We start from the raw sequence: 14,965 nt of genomic DNA, 5'->3' as shown, positions 1-14,965 counted from the left end.
GAAATGTTTAGAAACCCAACATAATCCTGTGCTCCTCACCATAAACCCAGCCGCAAACACTAGGTTGTTCTCACAAATGACTAATTTTAATTGTTATTTTACCATCTGTGGATTGAGTGAAGAAGTTACATCAGCTAGAATGCACATTTGATTGAAACTGGGGCTCTTCAACTTTCTGTTTCACATTAACAGTTACAAGGGATGCATTCTAAACTAAAGACATCATTAGAACTGAAGTGTGGGCCAGAATTAATATATATGGTTATATAAAATACCAAGATGATATAAGTCAAGTCTATGGGCTTCAGCAAAATGTGTCCCAATACAGCCAATTTCGCTGCATAGGAAGACAGCTCTGATTGTTTCTCAGAGATAGAAGCCTTTCAAGTTATAATCCATCATGATGAACATGAAAAGTTTTCGGTCAATCATAAGTTGTATGCCTAGCTGTGTATAACGAGCTCTTTTGGATGGACTGATCCCTATAAAAAGCACTGTCCTCTTGAGAGTTATCTCAAATACTGGCTCATCTTCTATCTAAGCAGAAGGAAAAAAAACTATGAAGCCACACTCCTTTGCCACATGCTGGTGAGAAGAAAGTTGTAGCACCTGTTGAGCATCAATTTTGTGCCAGTTCTGGGCATAAATATGATCAGTTTGGAACTACAATTCACATGTGTCATTCCTCCATAATAATGAGGCTCTCTGGCTTATAAACACCCAAATGTGAACTGGACAATTAACTCTTTAGCCTCTTAAAACCAAAACTAGATCTCTTGCTCTGTGTCCTGAAAAGACACAAGATCTCTGGTTATTTTCACAAATCACAGGTACAGAACACAGTCCAGCGTTAACTATATTATACAAATTTTGTACATTTGTACATTCTTGTACAGGACAAGACGTTGATTGATTTAAGCTTTTTCCACAATAAAATCAAAGCAAACTGATTCACCTGTGTACCATTCAACTGTCACCTTCCTCCACTTTTACAAAATTCCCACATCAAGAGTAAGACCACAAGAGCCGAAAGCAAATCCACACAATTCTGCATCTGTAGCCCCAGAGACTAGGGAGCAAAGTAATCCCCTTTCACCTCTGCTTCCGTCAGTCTGTCACTTCTCCAATCAACAACACCATTCAGTAAGAACTAGACTTCCCTAACTGAGCATCCAATTGAATTGTTTTCCTAGCAAAATAATCCAGTCTTATAGTGTAGTGCAGAAAGGCTAGTGTAATATCCCAGCCCCTTAATGGAATTAAATGGTGTCTCCCCCAGTTTCTTATATTTCACATGAAATCCTCCACCACCAAATTAAAGGTTACTAGCTTAATCCGCGCAGAGCATCTGCGTGCTAGTACTTGATTGCTTCCCTCACCCCCTGCCACAGCCCCCCTCACCTCAGAGATCTCTCCACCCCCCTCACCCCTTTTGGTCGTGGCTGCAGCATTGCTGGCACCTATTGGCTCCCTATCCCCAGGAACCTATCCACCCTCACCCTCCCCACAGGCGCAGCAGCAGTAGTTGACCAGGCCCTTCCTCACTGCCACTATGGCCACTCATTCCCCTCAGGCCGCTGACAGACTTGGGCCCGTCCCTCGCCCTTCCTTTTTTCTCTCTTCCCCTCCCTCCTTTCTCTCTCCTCCACTCATTCTTTCCCTCCATCTTTCTTCCCCTCTCTTCTTTTTTTCTTTGTTTCTCTCTCTCCCTTCCTGAGTTAACAGATCTTTCCATCTTGTTTCCTCATCTAATTCACACAGCAGCAGCCTCCTTCTCCTGAAGGGGCTCTTTCCTCCCTCATGACCCGCTCTTCGCAGACCCGACCACTATCTTTTTCTATAGAGAGATTTCTCTCTCCTCTACAATCAAGAACATCTTCCAACTAATAACGGTTGCATTCCAACTGACCTTAACGATCACAGGCTCCTCCTCACGCATATGGAATCTCCACTGCCCAATCACCACAGGCTCCTCCTCTCTATCTGAATATGAAATCCCCACTGCCCAATCTCCATGATGCTTCTGCTATCACAGGCTCCTCCTCCGTATCTGCATATGGAATCCCCACTGCCAAATCAGGTGCTTCTGCTCACAAACTCTCATGAGAGCTGCCATGCACAAGATTAGCCACGGGTACGCCTTAGAGAATTAGACAGACAGATATTACATCGACACCAGCCTTAGCCATGGTTTATAATCACCAGAGCTCCCGCTTAAGTAGGGCCTGCCAAACAGCCTCAAACCCTGGTTACGATAAAAACCTTGTTTGTATCAGTCAAAATTAAGGCTGATGTCAATGTAATCCTTAATAATAATTAAGGCCAGCAGGGGTAATTCACACCTAGGGGCTAGGAGGAAGGGTGCGATGGTTAAGACGTTAGGAATAATAATCATGCAGGAACCCTAATTAGTTCTTGCCAAGGTACAAAAAAGACTGAATTAAGCTTTTAGGAAGTTTGTTCCAATAGCATGCACCAGAGAGATCTTCATATCTGAAATTGCTTAGCACCCTTACCCAAAGTCACCTTCAAAGTATATTGCTTTTTCTTCAATTAGATCAATTATCCCTTTGAAATTTCCCTCCAGGCCCATAGGAATCTGAATAAAGGCAGCATTGTGATTTAACTTGGATCTGCAGAGTGAAAAAAGAATAAGGTTCTCTTAGATAATCACAAGCAGAGACAGCATTTCCAAACCTGAGGGACCACTTCTTCCTGTATAAGCCAGCCTGAGATCCAAAGGGGAGGTCTTGCTAAGTTCTAGATCAAAAAGAAAGAAAGGCAGAGATCCAGATAAGACCTTCTTACTAGGGACTCCTACCCTCTAGAGTCTAGAGCTAATGACCAAGATGAATCTAATTCCTACCCTATCGGTGTTATGCAAGTCTTGCAGGAGAAGTCAGGCACTTCACAGAATTTAAGAGTCTTAGAAGGCATTTCTGAGAGGATATGAAATACTGAGATTTTTGTATTCATCTTTGTTTTATCAATAAAGGGGGCGGGGGCTCAAGTTTTGTGCTATAACCCAAATAGAATTTATTTGATTTATATCCTGCTCCTAGGGATCTATCAACTCCTTTCACTCACTGCTGAATATGTTATCCTCCCAACCTACCACCCCTTTGCCCACATTTCTCTGGAATCTTGAGGGAATTACTAATTAAGAAGTTCATACCGGAGTTGTTGCACGGCTCTGTTTGGATTTGAGCCCATACGATCCAGTTTGTTGATGAATGTCAAGAACGGGACATTGTACCGCTTCATCTGCCTATTGACAGTCATTGTCTGGCACTGAACACCTCCGACGGCACACAGAACCAGAATGGCTCCATCAAGAACTCTCAATGCCCTTTCTACTTCTATAGTGAAATCAACATGTCCTGAAAGTGAAGCAAAATTTTCAAGGAATGCTTAAAAACTTCAACAGCAGCAGGAATTCTAAGTTAGACTTGGGTTCTCTTTCCTGGTGCTCTCTATATAAAAGGTTTCAGAAATGCTGATGAATAAATTCAGGCCAAAACCAACATTTCATGAAGTTTCAGGTCAATAAACAAATTCACTGAAAACTGTCTTTAAAACATGCTACATGAGAAATGGCTTTTAATTTATCTTTGAGATAACTCCCTTGTACTGCACCAGTTTGGGAGGGGTTGAGCTCAGCAGAAGGGCACATGCCCAGCACGCAGAAGATCCCAGCGTCACTCCCTGGCATAGGAACATGGGAAGCTGCCTCATACAGAGTCAGACCATTGGTCCATCTAGTTCAGTATTGTCTATCCAGACTGGCAGTTGCCTCTCCAAGGTTGCAGGCAGGAGTTTCTCCCAGCCCTATCTGGAGATGCCAGGGAGGGAACTTAGAACCTTCTGCATGCAAGCCTGCAGGAGCTCTTCCCAGAGCGACCCAATCCCCTAAGGGGAATATCTTACAGTGCTCACATGTATCAAAGGCAAACCTGAGTGGACGTCGTCCTTAGCAAGGACAACAATTCATGCTTGCTACCATAAGACCAGCAGGTGGAGAAGGAAAAAATCTCTTCCAAAAACCTGGAGAGCCACTGCCAATCAGTATATTCAATATGGTCCGATTCAGTAAAAGGCAGCTTAATACATTCTCAGTGCAAGAGACCCAGAAAAAAACATTTCAGGTAGCGATGTGCACCAAAACGCTTCGGTGCCATCCCAAGGGTGGCGAGGGGTTCCCTTTAGAGGCGGCGGGCTGGTCCTACCTGCCGGTCCTCCAAGCCCCTGCCACCCCACTGTGGTGCTGTTCAACTGGAAATACCTCTGTGCAAGCGGCAGCTTGTGCTGCTTTCCCCTTTAAAACGTCACGCTGCGGCGACGGGATGCTTCCCTGGCATCCTTCGTGCGGCATCGGCATGTAAATGGCGTCGGTGCCATTTGCAGGGCCAGCAACAGTATGCTGGTCCTGCAAATCATGCCGGCACCAGCACCATTTACATGCCAACACTGCACAAGGGATGCTGGGGAAGCATCCCGTCGCCGTGGCACTGCATCTTAAAGGGAAAACAGCACAAGCTGCTGATTGCACGGAGGTATTGCTGGTTGAACTGCGCTGCGGTGAGGGCGGCGGGGGCTTGGAGGAGGGGCAGGTAGGACCTGCCCGCCGCCTCTTAAGCGAGTCCCTTGCCCCGCACCAAAGCATTTCGGTGCCAGGGGGCCAATGCGTAGAAACGCTTTGGGCTCATCCCTAATTTCAGGCAATCATAGCAACCAAAGCAGGTCTGACTTGCCAGTCTGACCTGAACGGTGAGAGAAACAGCCAATGTAAGCAAGCTGTATATCTGGCAAAACATGTGAATGCAGGCTTTTCAAATCCACCAAGAAAGTAAGGTTCTGTGAGCAACACTGTGAGAGTCACTGTGGTCAGTCAAGACAGAGCTTGAATGTGGAAACATAAGTCCAAAATTCCCAATATAAAGCCCACTGGGTGACATTTGAGAGATCGTTCTCTCTCAAACATGCCTCACAGGACTGTTTTTGAGGATAAAATGGCTTCATGTATGGCTTCCCTGAGCTCCCTGGGGAATGGCAGGATACTAATGCAATGGCTTAAATTGTTCCACAAAATATTTAATGCTCATGTATTAGCATGTGCATCTGAACCATCTAAAAACATGCTTCTAACTGTAAGCTCTGTGGCATGAGGGCCATGGGCAATGCCTATCACAACTTTGCTATTATATGTGAATAGTTGTCTCAATGCCGGGACCTCAAGTTAATTACAATATGGCTAGTCTGAGTTTTACTTCACCTACTCACTTTGCAGAACTTCACACAATGAGTCTGTCAATAGAGACTCAAAGACACCAGTTGCTGAACAGATGAAAACATGCTAAGGAAGTAGTTTATAAAGCAGCCCTCACTCTGGCACTCTTAATGTGGGGTATCTTGCTCACATCAGATATAAATGGCTAGGAGCTCACACTACCTGGTGTATCAATGATGTTAATGTTTGTGTCTTTCCACATGGTATAAGTTGCTGCAGATTGAATAGTGATACCCCTCTGTCGTTCCAATTCCATTGAATCCATGACTGCACCAACTCCATCTTTCCCTTTTACCTAAGTGTGAAAAGAAAGCATATTCGAATTTCTTCACTACAATGCATTTCTCCATGCACACCTATGCATTCTAGCACAAGGCTAGTTCATTCTCTAAAATGTCTTATCTATACCCCCTCCAGAAGTGTCAGCTCAAAATCTAAAGTCTGAGCTTAGATACTTAGTGAATTTGAACTCTGGTCTGTAAATCCTCAAGAATCAGAAAGATGCATATGGGACGATGCCAACAGCAAAAAACTACACAACACTCACGCGGATCCCAATCCGTACCTGTACCTCACAAGCAGAAGGGGTTTATAGTCAGAAAGTGACCTGGGGACATGGGTGCGCCCATTGTGACAGTCTTAAACAAAAGGAATTGCAGCGCAGTGGGCTGCTGAACAGTAAGTAAGAGCTGTTCCTTAGAGAAGCAGGACCAAGGCCACAGAAGGCTTTCTAGGTGATAGTCAGTACCTTGAATTGAAAGAAACAAGCAGTAGCTTCAAGATGGGCTGGACATGCTCTCATCCCCCAAATGCTGGTATAGTAGTTAGAACTAGCTGGGCCAGGCACAGAGCATCTGCGCCTCTAGTTTGCCTCAGCCATTACCTCTCACACCTGCCCACCGGGGCTTATTTCCAGCTGGCTGCCCACCCTCCCACCATTCGCCTCAGCCCGCCACCTCCTCCAGCCCGGCACCCGCCTTTTCTCGCCAGCTGTCCACTCCCCCCGGCCTGCCGCTGCAGTTCCTCCCGGTGGAGGGGAGGCCTGCTGCTTCCTCTGGCCCACCGCTGCGCTTCCTCCTGGTGGCCAGCCAACCCACCCGCCCCCTCCGGCCCACCGCCGTACTTGATACCAGCAGCCGGCCTGCTTCCTCCAGCCGCCCGCCTGCCAGGCCCACCTGCTAGTCGCCTGCCACTGTCTTCTTCGGCCGGCCGTCATTACTGCCGCCATATTTTTTCCTCTAGCCCATCCCGTGGCTATCTGGCAGCTCTCCGAACTCTTGTGAGAGCTGCCACACATGAGATTAGCCACGGGTACGTCTTAGAGAAATAAATATAACGAAGATGCTGGACTAGGACAGGGGAGACCCAAGTTCAAATTCCCATTCAGCTGAGTGACTCTGGGACAGTCACTCATCTCTCAGCCTAACCTACCTCTCAGGGTTATTGTAAAGACAAAAAAACATAAACACTGCTCTGGGCTCCTTGAAAAAAGAATGGGATATAATTGCAAAAAATACAATAATAAAAAAGGAGATGTACTCATGACTCCAACAGAATGGCTTGAGCAGAAGGAGAAAGTGACTTTGTGCTGTCCCTTGACTGCGGTGCAAACGCTAGCAAAAGACTTCTCACACTTTCAGAGTTACAATACAAGAAATACGTTGAATAAGGAAGATATAGCAGGTAGCAGCTCAACTCTAGTGGGCCATTAAAATGTCTTTGAAAGAACTTGCACACCAGCTTGCACAAACAAAATAACTCTGGATTTGTGGTCACTTTTCTCAGGCAACACTCTTCTAAGAATATTTATATACAGCTTTTCAACAAAGTTCTCAAAGCAGTTCACACAGATTAAAAAAAATTAATTAAGACAGTTCCTTTTCCCAAAAGGGCTCACTGTCTACAACTTTTGCTAAGTCAAACAACCCTCCCATGAGTGGCATGGAGTCTTTCCACTAGTAGAAGGTCGAAGCCAATTTGTTTTTTCCTACACAAACACAAAAGTCTTTGCAGCTCATTCTTCATGCATGGAATTTGATGGTACATTATGGGTTTAAATCAGGACTGCACCACTTTGGCCCTCCTGCAGATGTTGGACTACAACTCCCATTATCTCCAGGCACAGTGGCCAGTAGTCAGGGATGATGGGACTTGTAGCCCAACATCTGCAGGAGGGCTGAAGTTGTGCAGCCCTGTTTTAAATTAGCCCAGCATATCCAGAGAATAACCAGTGCATTCCTTTCCCAGCTTTATCAGACAGCACCACAATTCCCTATACAAACACAAGAGAAGAAAATGATGATGCCCACTTTACACATCCTCTCCAGCATTTTAAATAAATATGTGGAGCTACAAACAAGTTGCCTCTTGTATGAAGAGGCAAGGTCTTGAATAATAGGCAAGAGGGCAACCAAGATGATCAGGGGCCTAAAGCACCTTTCTTATGAGGCAAGGCTACAACACCTGGGGCTATTCAGTTTAGAAAAAGACGACTGCAGGGAGACATGATAGAGGTCTATACAATCATGCATGGTGTGGAGAAAGTGGATAGAGAGAAATTCTTCTCCCTCTCCCATAACACTAGAACCAGGAGTCATCCCATGAAATTGATTGCCAGGTAATTTAGGGCCAGCAAATGGAGGTACTTTTGCACACAACGCATAATAAACTTGTGGAATTCTCTGCCACAAGATGTGGTGATAGCCAACAACCTGGATGGCTTTAAAAGGGGTTTGGATAACTTCACTGAGGAGAGGTCTATCAACGGCTACTAGTCGGAGGGCTGTGGGCCACCTCCAGCCTCAAGGGCAGGATGCTTCTGAGTACCAGTTGCAGGAGAGTAACAGCAGGAAAGAGGACTCCTGCCTGTAGGCTTCCAGCAGCATCTGGTGGGCCACTGTGTGAAACAGGATACTGAACTAGATGGGCCTTGGGCCTGATCCAGCAGGGCTGTTCTTATGTTCTTAAGGCCTTTTATTCTTTCAAAAGATCTTTGCAAGTACTTTTAATAATTATATTAGATCATGTTCAAGACTTACTCCTTTCAGATACCATTGTGTTTACACATACCTCATGCATTTGTGCTATCCTGCCTGTGTAGAAAAGAATACGTTCAGTTAACGTAGTCTTTCCAGAGTCAATATGTGCAGAAATTCCTATGTTGCGGATCTTTTCATTGGGAATGACTCCTGAAGAACACCACCTGCAATTGTTCAGCTGCAGCTGAAATACAAAAATAGGAAGTAACAATATTGCAGTGCATGCAGTACTGAGACTAGAATGAAATACAATAAAGAAAAATCTTCTGTATAATGTACAATATTTAATATGAAAGGTTGTGTGGTACCAGTATGTTGTAAAAGCAGCAGGAAAGAAAGCTAGCAAGCCATAAAACAGATACACAACAGATGCACAGGAAAGTCTTCAACTGGTGCTTGCAAGCAGGCAAAGAGGGGAGCAGAAGAAGTTCAGGGGGAGGTGCACAGAGAAGACTAGCCTATACATCACCGCCAACCAATCCTCAATGGTGGTAGGATGTATAGGAAACTCTCTCTAGAACAAGGGTAGTCAATCTTGGCTCCTGTTCAGTGATTATTGAACTACAACTCCCATCACCCTCTACCAAAATTTAGAAAATCTTACAAGTCAGGCACATTGTGAGTGCCCTAACTGTTTAAAAAAAAAATCAGAGCAAGAATATTCGCACTGTTAATTTAGCACACCCTCAGTGGTTGATAGAGATAATAACTTGCTTGCCTGTACTGGGTACTGAATTTTGCTGTTAACTCAGCTTTTGTCCAAATGGCAAACAAGTGTCCAAACAACTTTATGATCAGAGATAAGCCCCACTGGTTTTCACACTGAATAAGGTAAGGAAGGTGTGAACCAAAGAAAGTTCTTCTCATGTGTGCGATGAGATTTAATGTTCTTCATCTTATGCAAGATTTTTATTTATTTAAATTAATTAAATTTCTATATGGCCCTTCCGAAGATGGATCCCTGTCCCCCAAAGGGCTCACAATCTAAAAAGAAACATAAGATAAACACCAGCAACAGTCACTGGAGGTACTGTGCTGTGGGTGGATAGGGCCAGTTACTCTCCCCCTGCTAAATAAAGAGAATCACCACGTTAAAAGGTAATTTGAAAATTATCTACTAGTCCATCCACCACAAAGCATGGAGAGGAGGCTGCTAAGGAAGGCAGTAATTTTTCTTTACAACCACTCACTCTTTTAATAAGAAATAATATACTAGTGATTAATAAATAGCTAATAAAAGCTAGATGGGTAGCTGTTATAGCTATTTTTTAATTTGGAATCTTAAGAGAAATAGATTTACTGCAGCATAAGCTTTTGTGAACTAGAGTTCACTTCAATAAGAGCAAGGTACTGTACAACTGATAAAACAGACAATAGCCCGGCCTACATTGAAACATGGTACAAGACAAGGCAATGCAAATTTTCTCAGCTGAGTATCATCTGCTGTGAAAGAAATGGAACCGTGGCAAAGAAAAGTTAGTAGATTTACATTCATTTTTGAATATGTAAGGCCGCAGTCCTAAACATAGTGCAAACTTACTTCAAAGTTAAAGGAAATTGGTTTGCGTTGCATGTGACAACACACTCCCAAACATTCATCTGTACAAAGAGTACTGTGTATTGCAACAAGTGAGTATGGTAGCACAGAATATGCAGGGGAACAAATATGTGCAAACAATGGTACTCAGCTAACACCAAGGCCAAACCACCACATGCTCCGACACTACAATTAGTGGGATGCTACAAAGGGCTTGGGATTTCAAATTAGAAAATCTTTGGTAATGAAGATAATTTTTTCTAAACAATCAAGATCTGCTACCCCTCTAGAGTTTGGAACGGTATTTGCTATAGAAACTGAAATACTGTCTACTCTCTTATATGAGAATTGAACTGCTACAGCACATGATTATAGATCAATTTCTGAAGTGGTAAAACCACTTTTGAAATAGATATGTTGCTAGTAATAATTTTAAAGTATAGCTATTTCAGAGTGACAGGTTAAGTGAAAATGTCACAAGCTAACTTCAGTTCTGGGCTACTATTATCTAGCTCAGCAGGGGTTCTCAAACTTCAGTCCCCAGATGTTGCTAGACTACAGCTCCTGTCACCCCCAATCACAATGGCCTTTGGCCACTGGAAGTTGTAGTCCAACAGCATCTAGAGACCCATGTCTGAGAACCTCTGAGCTAGGTAATTTTTAATGTGCATTTGGACATGCAACAGTTAGTTCATGCCTAATAAACAATAATTCCTCTTTGTGCCTATATCAACCAGTACAGGTGGCCTTCATTATTCACAGGGGGTTCTGTTCTCATCTATAGGCACAAATATGGAAACCACAAATAATGAGACTGTACCCTTATGGGAATCCAGATATTAGGTTCCTTAAGCTACAAAAAGGACCAAAAAGGCAAAAATAAAGACAATAAAGGACAGTATCTTGCTCTCCAGGCCTCCAGCTCCCCAGCAAGGACCCCCCAAAATCCACAAATCTTCCACATTTTTGTGAATTTTTTGAAAAATTCTTGGGGGGACGATGACTTTTTTTTTTTAAAGAAGTGCCACAAAATGGCTCTATGCTGAAGAATGATGGTGGAAAGGAATTGAAAGTCATTTCCAGTCACCCAGGAACCATGGATAGGCAAAGTGTGCTTATTTTTAAAACCATGAATAAAGAAACTGGGTCTCTAAGACCCAGCCATGGATCCACAAGACCATGGATAATAAGGACCACCTGTATAAGTAATGACAAAACAGATACTGCTCAGCACCAGTACCAGGTTTGTGGAGGAGCCTCAGCCAAATGCTTTTGTAGATGCCATTCGCAGTGATGGGAAGGAGACAGTGCAGCTATGCTGAAATGGCAGACATCTTTTAACCTGTAATACAATGCCTCTGCATCACTGCATGCAACAGCAGGGCATTGCAATACAGGTAAAGGCAGATGGCAGCTGCTAAAGAGTGCTCAGAGGTACTCCCACCAAGTATACACTTACAGCGGCGGCTCAGATAATTCTTCAGCAGCTCCACCAGCAGTCACCATGTTTTCATTTTCCTTTACGCAGTGTCCCTGCCAGAGTCCCCTCTAACAGGAGTTCCCAGATGATGACTACAACTGCCAGAATCCCCAGCTACAATGGCTTTTGCTTGGGAATTATGGGAGTTGTAGTCAACAACATCTAGGAATCCCAAGGAATACTGGTCCCTGCATTACTGGATGCAGGGGGACTGTCCCCCATTCACAGCGGGGTTTTGAGATAAATGCTCGGCCCCCATTCCACCAGCTCTCTCTTTTCCAGCAAAGCCTCTCTCATCTCAGTGCGTGCATAGATTAGGGTTGCAAGCATGATTACTGTCGACGGAAGTTCTGCATTTCGCAATGGTTCCCTGGGCAGAAAGCCAATAGCGAAAACTTTCCCCCATCACTGCATCTCCACGCTGAACAAAAGCTTCACCTAGGGCTGCTCTATCGCCTGTGAAGCAACTGTAAAGATCCGGAGCCTCTGCCAGAAAGGAAAGGAAAGATAAGCACAAGCCTTTGCCAGACTATCACAAGCACAAGAAGCTTTCGGGATCCCTCCACCTCCCCGGGCTTCCTCATCCTCCCAGAGCAGAGGTACTGCAGAAGTCCCCCCCATTCTCACGGAAGCCACCTCAGCCGAGCCGCCCCCATACCTGCCGCCCGAGCAGCGTCAGGCCCAAGAGCCGCTGGCACCTCAACATGCTGCTGCCAACTGGATGCTTCAACAACGCTCCTGAGGGCTCAAAGTCACGCCGGCTACAGCCTCTCACTCTGCTTCCTGCCCGAGCCGGCGAGCGCTTCCGGGGCGCGGAGGTTGATCATAGAGGTGACCAGACAGACCTCCCTGCAGCGCCATCCGTAGAGCGGAGGGAAGCAATACTTTCTGGCCGCGCTGCGGCACCGCCAAAGAGATGGTTGAGAAAGTTGCCTTTGCGGCGGTCCCTGCGCTTGTTTCCAGTGTCAAGGCTGCAAGAATAATTCCATATGTGTTTATTTAAGATGGTGATGAATCCCACCAATGGACTAGATTAATTCACATAATTAATTGATTATTATTTAGGATGTGAAAGTGCTGTAATTAATATGAATTTAGAATATGAGGGTACTTTATTATTATTATTTCTTGTTTACACAGTCAGACAGGTGTTATTGACTGGTTTGTTTTATCCAGACATCGAGTCCTTCCCAAGGACCTAGGATGGCTGAATTTTATTGTCAATTTTATTGTCAATGTTTATTGTCAGTGTTGTTGTTGTTGTTGTTGTTGTTATAGAGATTGTCGCAGAATATAGGCTGTTCCCAGTAAAGCTGCTTTTTGTAATTGGCTGATGGTGATTTCTGTGGCCCCTATGATGGTGGTGGTGGTGGTGGTTGTTAATGTATTTGCATGTGAGCTGGCATGCAGCTGCCCAAATAATTTGTGTCTATTTTGCTATTCACCCCTGCTGACTGAGCAAAGAGGCACTTTTTAAAAATGGCGATTCTCTTTATTTATCAGGGGGAGAGCAACTGATCCTATCCACCCCCAGCACAGCATCCCCTCTGGTGGCTGTTGCCGGTGTTTACTTTATGTTTCTTTTTAGATTGTGAGCCCTTTGAGGACAGGGAGCCATGGAGCCATTTTATTTATTTATTTATATCTGTGTTTTGGGAACTTCTGTTGAAAAGTGGTGTATAAATATTCATCGTGTGCATATTCCGAATAAAGCAATGAGAGTCAGTGTGGTCTTGTGGTTTTGAGTGTTAGATTAGTACTGTGGAGAGCCAGCAGGTTCAAATCCCCACTTGATCAGGAAACTCACTGGGTGTCCTGGGGCCAGATCAGTGGGTCACTGTCTTTCAGCCTAATCAACCCCCCACATGATTGTCATGATGACCCTGGAGGAAGTGTAGGATGGCGGTGGGGGGCTATGTAGTACACCACTTTGGGCTCCTTGGAGGAAGAGCGGGATATAAATGTAAAAATAAATAAATAAATAAATAAATGACATAAATCAATGGGGTGTATTTAGAAGTATGTATTTTAGGACTCCATTTTGAAAAAGTATGAAGAAAATATCTTCATTTGAATTGGTGCAGGAAAATTTATGCACCCAATTAGTGAACTAATATTTTGATATTCATTTTGATGACATTTTGATATACTGTTCTTCCTCTTTTTTCTTTAACGAAACTGGATTCCCCTACCCCCACCCCCCAATTCATTGTTCATATAGAAAGGTTACAGTGGCAGGCTGCACACTCCCCAGACAAGTTGTGCACTTCTGTCCTGCTATGTATTCCAGAGGATAATTTACTGTTAAGTTTGAAATACCTCTGGAATGTAGAAAATCCATCTAGTCCTTTGAGCTGGAACTTGGATATATATTTTAGTCGGTGTTCTCCAAGTTTTAATTCTTGCATATATTTGGAGGTCTGATTAAAATATCACTACACAACTCTGGCACTGAGCCAAAAAATGTATCCAGCCAGAGACTCATCAGCCACTCCACTCTCTGTTTGGCACTTCTAAATTGAGAATTTAAAGGGTGTACAGAATGTGGAATGCTGCAAGCATGTGCAGCATGGGTCAAACTTTTGAGCATCTTCCACGTCTTGGGGCGGGAGGTGGGAGCGGGGTGTGTGTGTGAAGATACTTCCAGCTTTTGCCCAGGCGAAAACTAGAGTTCGGGACTGAAGGCACTGCTGTAAACAAATATTTGTTTACCTCCTCAATTATTTAAAATGTTTTTTGCAAACACATATGCACACTTGAAACACAGTACTGTGTTTCAAGAACAAATAAATCAAATAATATTGTAAGATGAAAACTTAATATATTGTAAAGACAAATATGGACGGACTTCCAACAACATTTTGCAATATATTCCTGGTGTGCATGTATTACCTGAGCCTGTGCCTGAGCATGGTGTAAGTTTTAGGCACCTTTCCCCATCAGAAGCAGGAGTTGTGATTGTCATGTGTAGCATCATAAACATTAAACATTACATTGCTGCAAAAGTCTCTTCAAGGTATGGGCAACTGAGTAGCTACAAATGGGGACTGAGCATGAGCAATGACACGGAAGTAGTAGCAAAATCTGAGCAGCAGGGGAAAAGAACACACTAGCGTGTCATTAAACCCTGCTGGAAACCCTGCTGGGCAGGGCTCCTCAAGGGGCAGGGTAAAGTGATGCTACACCTGAGAGAGCATTCTTCAGTTTGAGAAATGTCCCACTCTTTTTGTTCAAGCCTTCCTTCCCTAACTCCTCACCACAGAGTTTCATTAGCTCCGCCCACCTAGACTGTCAACTGCCATCTGAGTCCACAAACAATCTGCTCCATTGAGTTACATTGGGGCAGTCAGGGCAGTGGGTGGGATTGCCCCTTTAGGTGTCTTTTTCTTCAGTTTTTTGTGCAACTATCTGTAGATGACTTGGGAGTCTACCAGTATCTCCCGCTTGCCCACAGATGCTCAGATTATGCATCCATAAGGATTATAACATTTCTAGCTCTTTTAGAAGTAGGTATAATATAAGACGAATGACTCATGAAGCAGTGCCTAGTTTGGAAACCTACTTTGGAATTAAGCATTTATACTAAGTAAATTGAACTAGGGGACTTCCCAGCACATACATTT

The 14,965-nt window shown here is 44.1% G+C and overlaps 1 protein-coding gene across 2 annotated transcripts in view; it reads right to left on the bottom strand.

The window, feature by feature from the left end:
* GFM1 (G elongation factor mitochondrial 1) overlaps nucleotides 1–12,174 on the bottom strand; it is a 59,314-nt gene extending 47,140 nt beyond the window's left edge. The window contains exons 1-5 of one of the 2 annotated variants that reach the window (XM_053310567.1): nucleotides 12,001–12,174; nucleotides 8,357–8,509; nucleotides 5,450–5,582; nucleotides 3,176–3,380; nucleotides 2,517–2,633 (exon numbers count right to left, since the gene is read on the bottom strand). In XM_053310567.1, coding sequence (XP_053166542.1) covers nucleotides 2,517–2,633; nucleotides 3,176–3,380; nucleotides 5,450–5,582; nucleotides 8,357–8,509; nucleotides 12,001–12,048 — 656 coding nt within the window. In that variant the 5' untranslated portion in view covers nucleotides 12,049–12,174. The remainder of the gene's footprint in view (nucleotides 1–2,516; nucleotides 2,634–3,175; nucleotides 3,381–5,449; nucleotides 5,583–8,356; nucleotides 8,510–12,000) is intronic. The other variant, XM_053310568.1, reaches the window with a different exon arrangement.
* Between the last annotated feature and the right edge of the window lie 2,791 nt (nucleotides 12,175–14,965).

The sequence above is a fragment of the Hemicordylus capensis genome, chromosome 3 (assembly GCF_027244095.1).
Source record: "Hemicordylus capensis ecotype Gifberg chromosome 3, rHemCap1.1.pri, whole genome shotgun sequence".
Lineage (NCBI taxonomy): Eukaryota > Metazoa > Chordata > Lepidosauria > Squamata > Cordylidae > Hemicordylus > Hemicordylus capensis.
Note: the sequence above shows the minus strand (reverse complement) of the source record. Positions and strands in the feature narration are given on the sequence as shown.